Genomic DNA, 20,914 nt, shown 5'->3' with positions numbered 1-20,914 from the left:
TTTACTTTTTTCAAACAGACAGGTCCTTTCCTATGTAGCATCACCCCATTAGTCCCCCACCCACTGCCCCCCCACACCCCCACCCCCATCCCTCCTTCCCCCACTACCCTTTTCCATCAGTCCCATTGTATGTTGTAGTTGGTGAATTTGCTGATGTTGTTGCCCAGCAGCTGTTTGAGCCTGTCTCAAGTAGCTGTTACCTGAGTGCTGGGCATGAAGTGACAGCCATCTGGTCTCGATATTGCGCTGGCTTGATGTAGATTTTAAAGCAGGTAACTGCAGCTTGGAGCCCCTTTCTCTCTCTCTCTTGGAAGCCAAGTACAGTACAGAATCCCAGCCAGGAGCAACTAAGATCATTGATCTGCATGGCTCAGCGTTACAATCATATATGCCTGTCTCTTTATGGGGTATGTGGAACATTCCTTGTTGCAGTCCTACTCCGGCCCCCTCCCACAACTCTTCCTCCGGTACATCGATGATTACTTTGGTGCTGCTTCATGCTCTCGTCGGGACCTGGAAAAATTTATTAATTTTGCTTCCAATTTCCACCCCTCCATCATTTTCACATGGTCCATCCCTGACACTTCCCTTCCCTTCCTTGACCTCTCTATCTCAATTTCTGGTGATAGACTGTCCACCAATATCAATTACAAGCCTACCGACTCCCACAGCTACCTCGACTACAGCTCTTCACACCCCGCTTCCTGTAAGGACTCCTTCCCATTCTCTCAGTTCCTTCGCTTCCGTCGCATCTGTTCTGATGATGCCATTTTCAAAAACAGTTCCTCTGACATGTTCTCCTTCTTCCTTAACCGAGGTTTTCCACCCATGGTCGTTGACAGGGTCCTCAACCGTGTCCGGCCCATCTCCCGCGCATCCACCCTCACGCCTTCTCCTCCCTCCCAGAAACATGACAGGGTCCCCCTTGTCCTCACTTATCACCCCACCAGCCTCCGCATTCAAAGGATCATTTCCGCCATTTCCGCCAACTCCAGCATGATGCCACCACCAAACACATCTTCCCTTCAACCCCCAGCAGCATTCTGTAGGGATCACTCCCTCCGGGACACCCTGGTCCACTCCTCCATCACCACCTACACCTCAACCCCCTCCTACAGCACCTTCCCATGCAACTGCAGAAGATGCAACACCTACCCCTTCACTTCCTCTCTCCTCACCGTCCAAGGGCCCAAACACTTCTTTCAAGTGAAGCAGCATTTCACTTGCACTTCTCTCAACTTAGTCTACTGCATTTGTTGCTCCCAATGCGGTTTCCTCTACATTGGAGAGACCAAACACAGACTGGGTGACCACTTTGTAGAACACCTTCGGTCTGTCCGCAAGCATGACCCAGACCTCCCTGTCGCTTGCCATTTCAACACTGCACCCTGCTCTCATGCCCACATGTCTGTCCTTGGCTTGCGGCATTGTTCCAGTGAAGCTCAACGCAAACTGGAGGAACAGCACCTCATCTTCCGACTAGGCACTTCACAGCCTTCCGGACTGAATATTGAGTTCAACAATTTTAGATCATGAACTCTCTCCTCTGTCCCCACTCCCTTTCCATTTCTTCCCCCTCCTTTTTGTTTTTTCCAATAATTTATATAGATTTTTCTTTTCCCACCTATTTCCATTATTTTTAAATGTATTTCCACCCATTGTTTTATCTCTATCTTTTAGCCTTTTTAGTATTCCTTCAATCCACCCCCACAAGGCTATTATGTACCTTGTTTGTCCTGCTTTCTACCCTTAATTAGCACATTCCTTTAGATAATATCACCATCTTCAACACCTCTTTATCCTTTTGTCTGTGACATTTTTTTGGTTATCTCCACCTATCACTGGCTTCTTGTCCCAACAAACCCCGCCTCCCCACCTCCCCAAACCAGCTTATATTTCACCCCTTTCCTATTTTTACTTAGTTCTGTTGGAGGGTCATGAGGACTCGAAACGTCAACTGTGCTCTTCTCTGCCAATGCTGCCAGACCTGCTGAGTTTTTCCAGGTATTTCCGTCTGTTTTTATTATGATCATATAATGTCATTTGCTCTTCAAACTTGGGCCTGCTTGCATCCTCTTTTTAAGTGGCTCAGGTGTCTTCTCCATGGCTCACATCATAGCAGGATTCCCTTGTATTTTGGATTGCTGTTCAGAGATTGTGTTTTAAATTGATATAAATAAACTTAAGTTGTACAACCCAAGCGGTATCATCATCAGATCCAAATCTTAAGTTGGATGAAGGAAGTTGGGGGCGGGTGATTTTTGGGTTTTCCTCTTGACAAATTAAATGTTAGAAATCAAGATGATTCAGAGGGAGCGCAAACAAGGGTCTGATTTCCAGTTTCTGGAACATTTTACTTTTTTTTTCTTGAATAATGTTCTATTCAGTATTGAACTTTCCCAAATGATGCAGTAGCTAATGACACAGTGCATTGTGGCAGTCCCATGTCTGCAACAACGCCCTTTCAGCTGCTAGGTAGCAGAAACTCTGCCAGGGATCCTGTTTTAGGTTGATATCGGTTAGGACTTCCTTTGGATCACTGTTGAGAACCAGATGAGACAGACTTGGTACCGATGGCTCTGCCGGTGAGTGGTGTGTGTGAGAGGAATGGCCAATCAGGCCAAATGTCTGAGTCGTGTCGGTGCTGATTATCTCTCGAGGGAGGAGGCATGAGAAAGGAATTATATTCACACAATGTCTTTCAAGTCTTTAGGATGCTCCAAAGCATTTTATAATTCATACATTATTTTTGAATTATGAATGCTATTTTGTAGATTAACATGGCAGCGCAGCAAGCTCCCACAAACAGCAAGCAGGCAATTTACAAGTTAATTTGTTTTTGGTGATGTTATTTGTGGGGTAATTTTTGGCCAGCGTACCACGGGAACTCCTCAGCTTCTCTTCTAACTGTTCCAAGGGATGTTTTACATCTGAGCAGGTGAACAATGCCTCAGCTTAACATGTCTTCTGAAAGACCGTAAATCCAGCAATGCTGCAGTCCTCTCCGTATACTACTGAAATGTCAGCCTAGATTATGTACTCCAGTTCTGGAGGAGGGCTTGAACCCATGACTCTGACTCTGAGGCAAGATTGCTACCACTTAGGCAAGGCTGACAAAGATGCATGTTTTGAAGATCATGTCCAGTGTTCAAACAAGTGGCTTTGACATCCTCTTAAGAACCAAAGGATTCTGACAGATTTCAAAGAAAAGCGATGAAGAGGATTTTAGGCCTCAAGGAGATGAAGTTGTAGAAACAGTGAAGCAACTGAACATGTTGGAGAAAAGACTGAAGTGTTGATAATACTGGCCTTCAAAATAATGAAAAGTGTTTGAGAGAAAAATAAATGGTATATTTTGGACAATGAACATAGGACAAAATTGACATTGAATTCACAAGCCTCAAGCAAGGCTCAAGTCTGCCCCGCTCTCCAACACCCCGCAGGATATGTGGAAATGTGGAACACTATACTGGCCCAAACAGCACCTTTAAAAGGAGATTTGATACCTTTTGAGAATGGGATTCAAGGTTCCCAAAATATTTAACCAGAGTATTTCATTTGTTTTTTCAGGGAAGGTCAGAAAAGGAAATTAGTTTGCCTTAAGGTAGGATATCAACATTTGAGATGTGAAGTCTACAATCAAATGATAAAGATGTTGTCTCTAGACAGTCAGGCTGTGAAGGCTGAATGAATTTTCTCATGTCCTTAAAGCCTGGATAGGGATGACTGTTTTTAAGAATGTGTAACCGGAACAAATTCTTTCACCATTCTTCTGAAATTATCCCATTTACACAAATTAAAATTGGTAAGGGAATGGGGAGAACACCTGCGTTTTAGAAGTTTTTATTTTTGTCGAGTTTGAACAGGCTCTGAACTTCAGTTAATTATGTCTGGGGGATGCATGAGGGACATATCAAATGGTTAGGTTTGCACAAGCCGATGCACTTTAATAACAGTGTTTGAAACCATGTCAGACTTTGGGCATCTCCTGGACACATAGGAGATAATATCAACAACAATTGAAGCTGTTAATGTGTATGATGAAGAAAGCCAGCGAATAGAGAATGTTAACACTTGTTACGATTGTGAGACAGTATCATAATCCAAGGAGTTAGGATGAGGCCAAGAATTGGGAGATGAAAGGTTCAACAGCAAGCAAGCTCACATTAGCCCAGCCCCCACTTCCCTACGATTAGATCACAGCCTTGAAATTGCCCTGTAAAAGCTTGTTTTTGAGATCTGTACTGGTTTAATTTGATGGGAAATTTTATTTGGTTTCAGTGACTACAGCAGCTGCTGCTACTGCACGCAGTGTTCTTGATGTGTGCTGACACCCACTCGGGAATCTGGCATTACTGCAACAAAGTTTATTTATAAATGACATGAAGCAGATCCATAGGAAAGTTTTTGTGTCAAGTTTGTATTCTGAATCCTTATTGTTGGAATGTTGGATTTGAAGATTTGTGCATTAACTTTACTCTCTAATAAGTAAAGCCGAGAATCATAGAATGGTGCAAGCATGTGCATTTATGTGGCACCTTTGATGTATTAAAACGCCCCATGGCACTTCCCAGCAGTAATTATCAAACCAAAATTTGACACTGAGCCACATAAGGAAGATATTAGGGCAGATGACCAAAAGCTTGGTCAAAGAGAAAGGAGGAAAACTGATCTGGTCAGCTCGAGGTGCAAGGGCAGATATCCTTGCGGTTGCATATCTGGGAAGTTCAAGCCTTGTGTAGTGCTGGGGCTTGAGATGTGACTTATAGCAATAATTAGCTTTTTGAAAATTGTGATTATACTAAGACAGCAGGAGTAAACATGCAATCTGAAGCCATCAAAGAGCCCATCTGTTAGAACGGCAGATGGAAGTTCCTTGGATTCTAATTTTACTAGTCGGCCCTGTCTTTCCTTAAATTAACGGGCAGCCATGCAGCGCTTGTATTTTTGTAAACTAGTTTAGCAGCACTTGTAACATTTAACAGTGATTTCACTACTGCGAATTGTAATCTCTTGAGTCCATAAGCTAGACGTTGAGACAAGTTGTTTTGTAAAACTTTCAACTGAATATAATGGACGTTTGGGAATATTTTCAAAATTTAGAAAGGTAGATGCACAGCTTGTCATCTGTGATTCCTTGAGTTTCCTACATTTCAGGATTAATTCAGTTTCATCTCAACCCTTGACAATATTGAGGGCTGTCTCCATTCACTGCTTACCGAGGTCTGGTGCAGGGAGAGCTCCATTTTAGATAATCTAGTTTCAATCTTTCATTGTATGCATCATTGTGCCTATGATTGAACATGAAGCTTTGGGTCTGTTTTGGCTTTGAAAGACTTTTAAAAATGTTGCCTAATGTCGTATTTTATGTACTGCCAAGCTGTGGAAAGTTAAACAATAGCATGACTTTGCCCAGTGGCTCAGTAAATTATGCCAAGCAAGCCAGAAAGTCCGTGGGTTCCATTCTCGGGCATCAGAAACTGAGATTGTTGGGACATTGTCATGGATTAAGGAATGGAAAATTGGCCAAGATTGCTATTCCAATTATTACCTAGTGATTCCTGCTGGAAGGTGCATGTATTTGGATGTTGGCATGTATGTGATTGTGCTTACCTGTGATGATGTCCCATGACTGGCTGAATATTCTGCCAACCCTCTCTGTTGATACTTTTGTTCAAAGAAGGATCTCTTGGGCATTGTTCAAAGAACAGCCACTGCCTTTCCAGTGCCATCTTTCAAATGAGACAACAAGCTAATGCCCTTTCTACCTGCCCAGGTAAACATAAAATAACTCACGAACGGTTCAAAGGAGAACAGAGAATATTCCCGGCAGCCTAGCCCACATTCCTCTCAAACCAAAGCCGCCAAGAGCAGATTATCTGGTTACTAATCATTTGGTGTTTGTAGGATTTTGCTGTTGTGGGTTCCCAAATGACAATAGTGATTCCACTTCAAAAGTAATTCACTGGTTATAGAATGTCCTGTGATGCTGTATAAACAGAAGCTCTTTCTTCTCTACAAATGAGTTAGCAGCTTGAAAAGGTGTAAAAATAGGTTGTGCTTTTTTTTTGTTCAAAATAAATGTTCCTGTTTCAAATTTAAATCCATTACCTAACTGACTGACTGATATGACAATACGGAGCGAGGTCTGTTAATCGAAAGTTTAACCTTCCCTGGGAGCTGTGATTTGGTTTTTCTTGCAAATAAGACGAAGTGTATTTTATTTATTTTAAATTGACTTTTGGTTAGTGCTGCTGGAATTTTTGAACCAATCTAATTACTTCTCGGTTTTTACTGTTCTACACTTAACCGTGAAAATGTGAGAACTTTGTTTAGTGTTGATTACATAAGCAGTAACTCTCTTCTTTTAAATTGAGCTCAAGCCTGTACAAGTATTTTGTTTTTGTCACTGGAATTAGGACTTTTTTTTTCTCTTCCCACTCACCAATACAAGGGCCGGCATTTTAATGTTTATTTAGCTCTATCCATTGGCTATGAATTCATCCAGTGGGTTGTGGGAGGGGTATCATAGTAGGCCTTATGCCTTGGAATAGGAGGGAAGAAATCAGCCAGAATTCCCACTCTTGTTTTCCATCTGATGATTCCTGCTGCAAGTGTGTATGCACGGATGTTAAGTGTAGACAAAATAAGGCTTAGTTCTGTTAATTCCAAGCAATAGAACGTTTTACTCGTATTCCATTGTCCAGACTTACTGTGGAATCATGAGTACATGGGTGAGGTACTGGAGTGTGATTGAAAAGCATCATGATGTGAGGTATTATATATAACATAATTTAAAAAAACAATGATTTATAGGGAGAAATGGTAAGTTTCCATTGATTCGTGTGTTTACTTTGGTCCCAAACTGAAACTTGTATGTTGTGTGTGTGTTTGCAGTGGAAATAGAGCTATGGGGCATTTTGTGATCCCGTGGCCTTTTGATTGGAGCATGTTTCCATTGTGATACCTGTGAAAATTGTGCTTATCATTGCTGTGGTGGCATTGATTGTGGGATGGAGGCAGCAGTGGAGGGTGCTGGGGAGAGGGATTATGTTTTGATCTTTATAGGGGACTTGAGGAACAGTCAGGACAAGAACAGCGTGAATAAAAAAATGAGACAGTTCGAAGAACTGGTAATGAAGTGGTCGGTACGTGTTGAGATGCATAGTGTGGTTTTTTAAAAAAAATTGAAGAGGTCACAGTTCCTTTATGGATCGTGTCAGCTACCATCGTACAGAACGAGTACACGGAGACGATGCAGAAGTTGGCAATCAATAATAGCATAAAAAATAATTAGAACATAAATTAGAAACCCTCATTAGTTTTAAATGAACTTGTGTGTTGGTATATATTAGAAGACTGCAGTTTGGTTGAAATACTCAACCTCCAGCCTCCTCCTATAACTAAGCTGCTGGTCTTTGATTTGAAGCTGAAGTGGTGACCAGTGTTGTGATTGTAACATTCAGGCTTGATTTGAAGGTGGTGGGGTGAGACAGTGAAAGATAGCATGTTTAGTCTTGGCTAGTTGTGTGTTTTGGTGTGCTGGGGGTAACCAGGTTTGGCTGTTCACACTGGTCCACAGACACCTGAGAACCCCTCAGGTTATTTCAGACCGTGTTTACAGTCTGTCCTTGTGCAATATCTAAAGAATTCCATATTTTGATTTTTTTAAAAACTCATATTTATTAGCTTACTGGCATTCTACACCCGTTAACCCATACTAATAAAACACATCTCAATAATCGTGCTACTTTCCTTTGGGTACCTGGCAGCATCTTCAAAGGCCTCTGAGAGGAGTGCTATTATTTTTAGAGGTTCCCATACAGGAAAGGTTTAAAAACCTCTACTGTGGAGAAGGGTGTTGGGGGGGTGGGGGGGGGGGGGGGATGCTTTTCTCAGGGGAAAAAAAACCTAGGAGTGAATTCAATTTTGAATGAATATAGTGAAATTGAATAATAATAATGGACTGTGTTTCTTGCAGTTAGTGAAAGAAGGATTGCAACCCAGAGGGTCAAAGTCTTGATTTGTACTTACACAGCATTTTCTGCTAAAGATAACCGGACAGATTCGTTTCTTCCTCTTACTCACACTCTCTCTCTCTCTCACAGACATGGGACGAATTTAACCTTGTAACCCTGCCCTTCAGATTGTCTTCACTTTACTACTGGTGCAGCAGTCAGTTTTAATAGTACCCAGAAGACTGGCCCATGTTCAGATTAACTCCAGTAGAAGCCTTCTTTCATTCTGTTAGGGATATCTTGATTTGATTAAAGGTTGTATTTTTTATGGAGCGTGGAGAGGGTGGGGGGAGAATGGCCGGCTGTTTTTTGACTAGACTATGAAACAGCTTGCTGACCTGTTAGCAGGTTAATGTGAACCTGCTGTTGCTGACCACATTGAGGAGTACTTTCAATGTCTGTGAAGTTCTGGCCATTGGGCTTTTGGCTAGACAACTTCTATAGATAACTATTCCTATGATACACATTACAAAATGTGTCCTCTTCAATCAAATGATTTTAAGTTCGCAAGGCAAGTGCAAGTTCTTTTTAAAAAGAAACTAGCTGTATTGATTAGCAAGGGAGGGAGTTATACTGTAATCTGGAAGTTATTTGGTTTATGTGCACACTGGTATTAACAGCTATTCAAAACTGTGTTGCAAACAGTTGGCTCCACATGATGCATTCAGACAATCTGGTTCCTGGGCAGCGACAGCAAATGTTGCTGAATGAGACCCTAAAGCACAGAGGAGAGCAGATGGGAGTGACTCTTTCCCAAAGCTCATCGTCCTTTCATCCTTTGATGGGAGTGAGCTGCTGGCTATAACCTGCCCTCCCCTGCCCCCAACCCTGTTTGCAAAGTCACGAAGATGGAACTTAATCGTGAAATGTGAGGAATTAAGGGCTTCACTCTAGTCCATAACGCAGCCACACCAGCGCATTGCGTTCCTATGATGTCTTCTTTGTAACTGAAAGTCCCTCGGTGTTAGAATTTGCTGCTCATTCACTGAGAAAGGAAAGAATCTGGAACCAGTCTTTCCTTCACATAGGTTTATTGACATGAGCTTGGCTCATTGGTATCGCTGTTCAGATGTAATCTACGCCGACAGGCCAGCACAGTACCGAAGGATGGCCACAGTGCTATCTTTCACAGGAGAAGCTAAAGGGAGATCCTATCCCCCTGTTCATGGAAACATTAAAAGCTGTAGAGCTGGTATTCCGGAAGGATGAGATCAATGGCTTGAAGGTGGTCCTTCATTTGACACAGTCTCATGATTTGCTGCTTATTCCTTCTTGAATAAACCACATCTTACAATCTTTCTCATCTGTTTGTTTCTAGACTTTAAAAAGGAAAGAGAAAGAATACGAGCACGAAATGGAGCGCCTTGCAAGAGAAAAAATTGCCACCCAGCAACGTTTAGCAGATCTGAAGAATGAACTGAGCCAATGGATGGACATTCTTGAAGTGGATCGCATTCTCCGCCAAACCGTGCAACCGGAGGACGACCAGGCTTCTACCTCAACCGCATCCGGTAAGAGCTAGAATCATAAGAATAAAACTGCACAGGAAGAGGCCATTCAGCCTATCACTTCTTTGTTGGGATAGCAAAGCAGTTAAAAGAAACTTTGCTTCCTTTCAAGTAGCTTGTTTGGGTAAGATGATTATTGACAATGTTAGAAATGCAGGTCCCTTTAAAAGTAAATCAGGACAAGTTTCAGAGTGAATTGAGAGTAGGTGTACTTGAGAGAAGCCTGTACTTAAGAGCTGGGTTTTTCCCTAGTAAGGGGAGTTTCTGATTCTTGACAGGGAAAGAAGGTAAGAGACTGGTTTTTGTACTGAACTAGTTTAACAATAAAACAGTTGTGATACACAGAATGTCTTCTGCTGCCTGAGTTGGTAAATGGATATCTACTTATTAAACGATCATAACCAATTAGTTACCAGAGTAGTTATTGAGGAACCTAAAACAACATACGCTGCAATTTCTTGTGTTTGAAATTTGGTGAGGAGACTTTCCAATGGTGTTGCAGCAGCAGTGCTACTAAATTCTTCTGGCTAGGGCTAGAGATTTGTTGAATAGACACTCCCAGTAATGCTGTTTCACTCTGGAGTGATAGGATATGGTTTGTGTCTCCAATTCTTTACAAAGTGAGGAGTGGGATGGTAAACTCCATCCTCCCATGCCCCCAGAGGGGAAATAATTCTTGTAGGGAATGTGGGTTGGAGATGGGGCTGCAGCATCATAGGCCCAATTCTCCAAATGTTCCTTCTGATCACAGGAGCCAAGAATTTACCTTCTAACAGTAGCTGTGCTGCTGTGGGCTATTGACTAGTAGAAGCTAGGAACTTGCTCACGGGAAGAAGAAAAGTAGCCAAATGGTTCTGTTTTAATAAAACACTTTCACTTACTCGGAAGATGGGATAACCCTATGCAGGGTTATATACTTCACACAAGTCTGCTTCCATCTTATTTCATCTAGCCCTATCTGTGTACCTTCTAGCCTTGGTTTCCACTGACGGTCCCTGTCCTGTCCCTGGCATGTAATAAGACTCAATTCCAGCTTAATCAATATCCCACAGTCGAACAGACCATAAGGGGAAGCCAAGTGACAAATGGGGCAACAGGAGTATTGAGAGCCAGAGTTGAAGAGGAGACAGGTCACTGGTGGCTCCTGTACATTGATGGGCAATGGGGAAGGCCTGCAGTGTCTCTTGCAGCTATTTCCGAAAAAACTGAAAATTGCAAGGGAATATATTGCGAATCCAGTTTTCTAATACATGACCCAATGCATTGATTAGATTTGCGCCCTCACAATGAGGGTCAAAGATTATTTGATTTACAAAAAACCCTGGGGTGGAACTCGAAAGATGGTGGCGGGGTGAGGAGAGGCGGTGGTGGTGGAGGTATTGGTGGTTAGTGAGACATGAGAGTAGAATTCGAGAGGGGGGTGGGGAAGAGACAAACTGCCCTGATTCTGTAAATATAGCACAGCTGGATTTCTCCTTTGTAAAGGCATGTTGTGCCTTTTGTGGAGATTGTCATGACAACCGGCTTGGATGAATTGGAAACAGTAGAAGATTTGTAAATTAGTTTTCTGAAAGGTTATTAATATATTGTAGTGCAATTGCACAGCACTCTGCTTGCAGGGTCGAAAAACATTTTCACTCCATTAAAATGAAAAGCATGGCTCCGGGATTTGTTTATGCATTGCTTATTTTATTACATAAACTAATTGTGCTCTATCTGTTTTCAGTGGAGTGCCTCACTGTTGTAAAATCTTGAAAGTGAATTTATTATTTCTCAAGTTTGATTTCATACTTAATTAATCAGTAATTGTATCATGGATGTTTTTCCTATTTCTCTCCTCTCCTTGAAGGTTCTAACTCAGGATGATGGGGACCCAGTTTCCATAGGCAATTTGGTGGGCAAGATATCATAGACTGATACAAGGCCATTTGGGCTATCTTTGGTAGAGCTATCCAATTAATTCACTCCCCTACTCTATTCCTATAGTTCTTTCCCTTCAGTACTTATCCAATTCCCATCTAGAGAATAACAAGTCGGTATAAAAAAATCCAATCGCTTTCAACCTATGTCATCTGGTTACTGCCTAGTCAATAACTGGGGGAAAAAAAATCTTTACTTACTTTGTCAAAATCAATCATGACTTTGAATGCATCTGTCAAATATCCCTTTAACCACCTCTGGCCTGAGGAAAACAACCCCTGCTTTCCTGAATAACTGAAGTCTTGCATTCATAGCCACTTCTGGTCCTGGGATAGAGCTGACCTCTGCGCTGGCAAACTTGCCAGAGGTGAACCATTTCCTCTTTAATCTCCCCAACTCTCCCAGCCCTCCTTGCATTCAGATTCATGATCCGTTAGGTCTTCTGAACTGGCACCCTGCAATCGCAAAGGCTTGGGTTAGAGAGGTGAAAACTACTGCTGTTCCTGATCACAATTTAGTTACCCGTTACTTAAAAATAGCATGCCGGGGAAAGGATGAGATTGGCCAGGGCTGTGGTGCGCTGTAGTATGATATGGTTTCATGACACTCATTGTGTGCCTATAGACTCTCACCTGAAGAATGACCACATGGCTGAGGACCCAGCCAACGACTGGTGCACTCCAGCAATGATCAAAGCTTTCAGGAGAGAACAGTTGAAAATTGGAGTAGTGATTGGTGGAAGCAACTGTTACGCTCAATGAAAATGTACCACTTTAATCATTTGTCTTTTTTTTGTCTATTAATTTCAGAGGGTGAAGACAATATCGATGATGATATTGAAGATATGAGACCCATAAACTCCCTACCACAAACACCTCACCGGTCACACCACGAGTTGCTTAAGGCTGTTGCTTCTCCTGCTATTACTCACCAGTCATCGTTGCTGCCTCAGCATCTGTCTGTCCAGCAGAAGCCGCCTCAAACCCAGGCACAAGTGCAAATCCAGCCCCAGGCTTTAATTCCGTCGCAGACGGTAATGCCAGCTCAGACTCACATTGTGACGGCCTCGACGCTACAGCCAACCGTTATTGCCCATGCCGCACCTGCTTCCCACGCATCAGTGATTCACACGGCTGTCAACCACGTTATTCAAGCTTCTCAAGCAAAGCACATTGCTCATATTGCACCTGCAACCTCCAGCTCTGTCCAGCTGACCACCGCTGCTCAACCTATTGGCCACATCACTGTGCACCCAGCCACCTTAAGCCATATGGCTCACCTTGGTCAACAGCTGCCCGCTATCTATCCGCAACCAATGACGGTGAACCAGCCGGTTGTGAGCCATCTCACGCACGCCATCACCCACCAGCAAGTCAACGGCACCGCGCCTGTTGGCCAACAGGCAGTTGTGACAAAGCAAGCTGTGGGCCCACAAGTCGTGCACCAGCAGATAGTGGGCCAGACAGTCCTGAACCCTGTCACTATGGTGACCATGCCATCGTTTCCTGTGAGCACTTTGAAGCTGGCCTAAACTTGAGGAACGCAGAGCCCCGAGAGCACAGTAATTTAAAAAGACAAGCTTTCCTTCGTTCTCCAATACATTCCTGGCAACAAGTTACAGGCAAGGGACGGAAGGGTTGGCTTTGGAAGACATCAAGCGGAGAGGGTTGGCAGAGTGAGTGAGAGAAAAAAAAAATCCAACATGTCACCAAGCTGGCAGTGGGAAAGGAATACACACTGCAGAAAATAAACTGCTAATCAGAGCAGCATGGAATGACAACTGTCCTTAGTGACCTTTGTGTGTGTGTGTGCGTGTGTATGTTTTGTAATTGGTGAACTTAAAAAGGTGTTAGCAAGGCTTTTATTTTATTTTTTCCTCCCTCCCCTGGCCCTTCGTGTGTTGCATCGCCCCAGGAAATAATTGCTGGACAGATGCCACCGTGATCAGACAGAGGGTTTTTTAAAAAAAAAATAGCGAGAAACCTTGCAAACGAAGGCCCTGGTGGAGTTGAGCTTCACCGGATGATGTTGATATACCAAGATAAATTAACAAAGACGACGTTAATCGTGCCCTTGTGTTTGCGTGTGTGTATGTGAATTGAAACGCAATGGTCTGCTGGACCAGGCCCGGGAGTGTTGCAGGAGGCCCAAGACAGAACCAATGTGTCTGTCCCCAGCTTTTTTCCAATATTGGTTTTTAAATTTGCTTTGTGCGGACCAACACAAAAAAGTATTAACTAATTGTTGTGGTCTTTATTTTAAATGCACCTTTTGGAAAGGTCATTAATTGGCTGCAGCAACAACAACAAGACCCACACACATTCTAACAGTCTATAAGAAGCCCTGGCTGAGGTGAATAGATGTCGGCTGGGGAAGGGGAGGAGAGGAGAAGTTAACGATGTGCTGCAGTCCTGTTTGTAGCTGTGTCTGTTGGACTGAGTGGCTTTCTGAGCTTAAAGTGAGTTTAAATGTATGAATTGTCTAAGACTGACATCATTACTGTGTGTACTATAAAGGCAGTGTCTGTCATATGGGGACCTTTTTTAAGGAAAAAGATTTTTTTTTTGCAATAAAATTTTCTGCTTTCTTTGATTTAGGCTCAGAAAGGGTCTGATTGATAAACCATATAAATGGATCTGATTCATAAAACATGAGGCTCAGGCTGAGGTAGCCCCTCGCCAGATGGCTCCTTTTGAAGATTCTGCCTTGATGAAGTTTCCATGCTTGAGTATCATAGAGTGTACTTCGTATGTACAGTTAAAGAAAAATTCTGGAGCGGTTTATAATGAAGTTTCAGTTTACTTTACACAAACAGCAAAGTGCACCCCTTAATTTTTTTTTTATAAAATATGAATAATGTCTCAGGTATTTTCAGTGTGGTTCCAATCATGAGTTTCTCAGATTAATTTTAAAAAATCATGGTGAAACTACTTGAAAATGTTGTGCCGTACTCTAACCTAGTCTAAAAATGCAATATAAAAGTTTAAAATCGGAACCAGTTTCCTTGAGCATTCTTTGAGCAACCTGAATCATGAGCCCATAATATCTATTCAATGCAATGTTGCTGACTACAGTTGTAAACCCTCATAGTGGGATCATAATATTACTAAGGAAAGTACAAATTGAAGGGTTAGTACTGTGACTGCCTTGATACCCTGATCGGCTTTTCCATTGTTAACTCTGGCCCAGTTACTGGTGTTTAGCTTCTTTTCTATAAGCGGAGCATCAAGTACCAGATGCTTCCGTTTTACTTTTTAAGTACAGCATTTTCTCCAGTCAGCCACTGACTAGTTAGAAATGTTAAAAGTCAGAGTGAAATTCTAAACTTATGGTGAAGGTTTTTGTCACATTAGGTTGCCTGATAATTCCACTCTTCGCTTGCTTGAAATGGTGATTTTTAAAATCATATATTATGTGTACCTGTCTTTTAATTCCAGGGTACCTCTATTCACTTTAACACCACTGATTTGTGAAAAATGGTTTTCAAGAATTTTTTTAATACCTTTTATATTAACCACAGGTTAATAGATTAGTGGTATGTTACAAGGTGGTGATGCAGCAAGGGGTTCAAATGAAGTTATGTGCCAGAGAGAGAAACAACATTATTTTTTGAGTCCTCTGAACCTCCTTTCTGTGGCAGTGCACTGTAATATATAATAGATGTATTGTTTTCCTGTATCACCCAGTCAAATTAAAGTACTTATTTCTGCTTGCTCATGTGTACAATACTTTAGATCATGTGATCCTGAGTGTTCTGCCCAGCAATAGTGTTCAGTTCTGATGTCTCCATTTATTTTCCTGCATGGTTTTCTCCCTTTCAGTCCTCCCCCAACATCCCTTGATGCACAACACCTTTAGTTGGCTATTCAACTGTGAAGGAATCACAGCCCAACCTAATTCTTCCTTCAGCTTAATGACCACACACTTTTCAGAATCCCTGTACCACAATCAGGAGAGGAAATCCTGGCTGATTTTTTTTTTCTTTTTTACTCTTTGCCTGCAACCCCCCCCCCCCCGATAGAGTGTAGGGCCCAAACTTGGGATCTTCTGCAGTCTAACAGCTCTTTACGAGACCAGGGACTATACTTAACCCCCTGAGCCTTTGGTGGAGCTAACTATCACTTTTTTTAAATCAACATTGAAGTGCTGCAGTTTATGCAGGTACTAATCTCTTTGTGTTGGTGAACTTTTCTTTTCCATGATACAACCGTGCTTGTGTTACAACCCACTGAAATAATACACGTGCTATATTATGGTGATGAGTTATCGTCGCTGAGTATTTGGCCCTGATTCCCAGGAATGGACTTGGTGCTGGGATTGCACTGCAGTACCCCCCCCGCTGTTATCTGTGTTTGATGGGTCGCAACTAGATCACTGCTTTCTAAATATTTCTGTAATAAAATGCAGAGATATTCTGAACTGAAGAATTTCTCAGTTGACATCCTACCCTCGAGATTCTTTCCGTGGCTGCCTGTGAGGGAAGCAGTTTGGTAAAACTATAAATGTGATGATTCTTTTTTGACTGTTTAATACAAGAATATATAGGTACAAAACTTATGGTTAAATGTGAAATGTGCTCTGTTTCCATTTATCCTTTTAACAAAACGGGACCTCTTGGTGCTTTCCCCGTTCATGTGTCCTGTGCCTAAGTTCTCAGTATTTGGGTAAGTTGTGTATGCTGTATAAATTTATTATTGTATGTCCGTGTTGTTAATATTGAAAGGCACTTTTGTGGTTTGCTCTCTGCAATTCTCCAGGGCATTAAAGATTAACCCATCAGGAACTGAGGCCCATTACCATTTTCAGGGATATTAATAATTCCAATCCTCCTTCAATTGAATTTTTAAAAAGTCTGTCCAGATGTAACAGAGGGGAAGAGTAAAAAAATGAGCTAGATTTCCCACTTCTGATCTCCATCTAGCAACTCATACTCTGGAGTCTAGTTTGTGTGTGAGCATGAGATCCAATTCAGCTTTGATTGCTCCATGGTCTAACAGGCTGCTGACACTTGCCATCGAGACGCTCTCACATGAAGAAGGGCTCCTAAACCAAGGTACTGAAAGTCCCCTGAATCATATCCAACAAGACATGGCACCTGTCGAGAGAGGAGATCAGAGTTGGAGAGGGTGGAAGAACTGAATTTTACCAAATGCACCAGGTAGGGATATGAAGAATTCCAACTGGTTGCTTATGTGGCAAAATTATAATCAGCTAGTAAAAATTTCCTAAATTTGACGTTTTTAGTGAAATTACAGATACTTGCTTCACAAACACACGATCTCGGCATACTTTTTGACCTCAAAAATAAAAGGAGATAGAACTAATGGGCATCTCCCTTCACCCTATTCCCCGAGGGACAAAAGGGAAATTTGAATCTGTGTTCCGATTGTTCCGATGGCAATGGAAAAAAAGAATCCAATGAAATTTTATTCTCTTGCAGAGATACTCAAATTAAAACAAAAGATTAATCCATTAAAAGAGGAAACTGTTTAATAACCTGTACCCCAAAAGGTTGTGAGAACTGGGCTGTAGCTGCCAAACTTATGGTTAAGTGTAAAATGAGCTCTGTTTCCATTTATTTATCATTTTACCAAATGGGACCATATGATGCTTTCCCCATTCATGTGACCTGTGCCTAAGTTCTGCATATTCGTGTAAGTGGCTTACATCCCTTATAGAGAAAGAGAATGCACTTTCCGGCAAACAAGAAACACTAGCTGCTTCTATTTTGCACCAAGAACCATATTGGTGGCACCAGCTCCTGATCTGCTATTTTTGCGCAGCCTGGCTGCAACCTGAGAGTAAAATGTGCCAGAATTTATTGACGATGTCGGCCAGGAAGGCTGCCTTGTTTGGAACCAGGCTGCAGCTGGCTACGATTGGGAGCTGCCACAGAGAGGGCAGGTCTCACACTGTATAAAAGCAGCTTCTGCCTGTGGTGGGTTTCTCAGTAACTTGATTCACAGCCTGTTGAGTATGAGTGACTGGGGTTTCATGCGCATCAGATACCAGGCTAACCAAAAAAAAAGCTTGACTGGGACTATATCTGAATTGAAAGAAAGCAGAATAATTTTCCCCATTAGAGAGACATTACTTTTTTTATTATTAATGTTTATGGTGAATGCCTTCACTGTGTAACAGCTTTTGTTTAAAATATTGAGGGGAAAAATGTTAAAAAAAATCTTTTCTGTGAAGATTTTGAAGTGTTTGAATGGACCAGGTGTGTGAAAAATATCAGTGGATTTTTGTATATAATGTATTTTTACTATTTAGCTGTAATATAATGGCTTTCATTCAAAAAAAATTCAGTATCAATGTGTATAATATTCTCACATCCATCTATCAAACAAGATGCACTTGCCTCAGATACTATAAAAAAAAATAAAGATACACCTGCACTGACCTCCTATCTGCTTGTCTGCTTTAATCCTGTTATATGTGGATGTGCATTTGAATCCTTGTTCAAGATTGGGCTTTTGACATTTCATCTCCACCTCCCCTGTTTTCAGCTTTCTCTCATCCTTGCTGGTGCACTAACTTATATGGTATGGTGGGGTGGATTTGAGAGGAGAATTACTCTGGTCACCAAATCTAGCGACGTTGTAATGGAGCTCGTGGAGATGAGTGTGGTTAGGACTCTGCTAGAGATGCCAGAGAAAGTCTTCACAAATACGTTTTCAGTAACACCAACTTGCATTTGTATATCATCTTTGACAGAGTAAAGCATCCCAAGGCTGGAGCATTATCAAACAAAGTTTGACACCAAGATACATAAGGGCAATATTAGTAATGTTCCCTTTAAAGTTTAGCTGCTGTGCATGGCCTGGTTTTTTTTTTGAGTGTGTGGTCCCTTTACATTTTTTTTGTGCTGCTGTGCACACATTATTTATCCCAGAACAAGGCTTGCCCAGTACCTGTCAGGCTGCTGTGCGACCATGTACCTACGCAGCTTAACGGAAAAATTGGATATAAGGGCAGATAAGATAGGTCTTAAGGAGCTTCTCATAGGAGGAAAGAGAGTTGGAGAAGATTATGGAAGGAATTCCAGAGCTAGACCTCTGTAGATTTTATGATGTAGTGTATTCCACAGACTGTGGCCAACGTTATATGGAGGTGCGCTGATTGGAATATTGGCATTCCTGCTTCACACTGCCTGATCTTTCCACTCATTGAACTCGGTCGAGGCAACATTGAGAGGGTTGCAAAGCTGCCACACTCACTTCATGGGATATCCTGAATGGTACTTCTGGTGCATGCAGTTTTTGGGAATTGCAAGGTCTGCCCCACATTACCAGAACCGGTGGCTGGGAACCCTAACTTTTAAATGTGAGTCTATTTTTATTTATATGACGCTTACTTGACTCAACTTTGGCAATTAGACCTGTTCCCGTTTTTTACACCCGACATCTTTGCCAGCCACTGCCAGCAAAATCACTTTGGTTTGAAACACTTGACAGTTGGGTGAGAAAAAAGCCTTTTATCTTGGGGTGGCTTTTTAATCTGGGTATTAGAAATGAAACAATATTTTGGTGTAAATGTGGAAGTGCTTTTTAATTTTCTATTAGAAACTTTTAAAGTTTTTATTAGATAGTTTTACTGAACAGCAGTTGGGAGCGGGAACTCTGGCTGACGTCCCCCCACACCCGCACCCCACACCCCCACTGCAATGGACAGTTATGGCCCAAGGTGTCACTGTCACTGTGGTTGAATTCTCAGATCATTCTAGGGTTTTTGATCTTGGGCCCTTTCTGATCTCAATGGCTCAGATCATGCGTTATCCAGTGTCTTATTTTAATTTTCACCCCTCTTAAATTGGCTAACTCTTGGGTAGGATTCAACAAGTGGTGACAGCCCGTAAATATGCAGGGCAGCACCGCTTGGCTGGACAATCACCAGCATGTGAACTCTCTCAACTATTACTAAGCAGAAATCAATAACAGGAGCCCTGGCCTGTGTCTTTCTTCCCCTTCATAGAGCTGGGAAAAATGCATGTCCCATTCCTATGCATGTTGAACTGGTTTCCCCCCAACAGCAACAAACTAATGTTTCCCACAAGAAGTATCATATCGGCACCAGCATTATACCAGAAACATTAAAGCAGGGGTGGGGAAACTGTCTTCAGGAGCCCCCCCCAATATGTTCCAAATAATTTGCATATTCAAAGTTCAAGCTGACAACTAAGAAATGTAAGTGCCAATAGCACTGAGTTGTCTTCCTTGCTAGGTTTTGGAGTGAGTTTCCATACTTCTTTAAAGGAACACCCATTTTACGCCTGGTCATTTTTGTGTGACAGTCACCCTCTGATTGGAATAGCTAGACTAGAGTTGCTGCAGAAGTGTCGTGATTGATTTAAAGCAAGATTACCTTTATGCTAAGCACATCCACATTGCATTAGGTGTATTTGCCCTTCCCTTGTTTATTTCTGTAGGAACCAGCTGCATCTTTTTATCAGAACACAGGTCTCCTGATATGCAAATTTGTTCTGTTTGTTTTATTTAGCAATATGAGAGCAAAGTATGGGGGCATGACAACATCAGAAGTTTTAATTAGAAAAGCACTGCAAGGTTCTCACCTGCAGGAAATCCATTAGCATTTCCACACACACAGCAGTCTGAGAAGAGCTCCCCTTTCCTGTGACAACAAAGTAAAAGCTTTGTAGCCATGAGATCTGTCCAATCTGTACAAAAACAGGAAACCATCCTATTTAAGCTTATTCAGTATGGCTTAAAGTAAATTTTAGCGTAATCCATGGTGTCAAACATCTTGTGATAAGAACATGTCATATTTCAGGCGCTTAACTCACCGCTTATGTTTTTTTCCAAAGTCTTATTTCTTTACAAATTATTTCCACTAGCGGGAGCCCAAAATTTCAGGACCATGAATATGAGAGTCATTAATAAATCCAATAGGGAATTTAGGAGAAACTTTTTTTTTACTTAGAGACTGCTGAGAATGTGGAACTTGCTACCATAGGAGCTGTTGAGACAAATGAATAGATGCACTTAAGAAGCAGCTAGATAATCACACGAGGGAGAAAGGAAGAGAAGGATATGCTGATAGCATTAGTTAAAGGAAGTTCGTGTGGAGTGTTAATTGGCATCGGCCAGTTGGGCTGAATGACCTGCTCCTGAGCTGTAGATTCTATGTAAAATTATTAGACAAGATCATTACAAATGTTTTTTTGTCTCTCTCTCCTGAAGGCAGTGCTTGTTGATTAGAGGTAGTTCCATGAGTACTAATCACCTTCAGGTATTGTACCTCACCATCTGGATATTATTGATGTTCTGAGGCTTGGGATGTTTTATTACATTAAAGGCAGTATATAAATATAAGTTATTGTTGTTGCTTGTTAACCGAGTGCTGATATGTTACTGAAACATAAGCGACATCAATTCACTTCTGTTCTCATCGAACACTCCAAAAACTTGCTCTTCCCTGCCATGGGAGCACCAGATCGAATTTAAGAGC

At 41.9% G+C, this 20,914-nt stretch overlaps 1 protein-coding gene across 1 annotated transcript in view; it reads left to right on the top strand.

Moving 5' to 3' along the window:
* mnta (MAX network transcriptional repressor a) overlaps nucleotides 1-17,849 on the top strand; it is a 116,774-nt gene extending 98,925 nt beyond the window's left edge. The window contains exons 5-6 of the mRNA XM_041197276.1: nucleotides 9,337-9,529; nucleotides 12,256-17,849. Of these exons, the coding sequence (XP_041053210.1) occupies nucleotides 9,337-9,529; nucleotides 12,256-12,977 (915 nt within the window). The 3' untranslated portion in view covers nucleotides 12,978-17,849. The remainder of the gene's footprint in view (nucleotides 1-9,336; nucleotides 9,530-12,255) is intronic.
* The last annotated feature ends 3,065 nt before the right edge of the window (nucleotides 17,850-20,914 follow it).

This window comes from Carcharodon carcharias, chromosome 10 (genome assembly GCF_017639515.1).
Source record: "Carcharodon carcharias isolate sCarCar2 chromosome 10, sCarCar2.pri, whole genome shotgun sequence".
Classification (NCBI taxonomy): domain Eukaryota; kingdom Metazoa; phylum Chordata; class Chondrichthyes; order Lamniformes; family Lamnidae; genus Carcharodon; species Carcharodon carcharias.
Note: the sequence above shows the minus strand (reverse complement) of the source record. Positions and strands in the feature narration are given on the sequence as shown.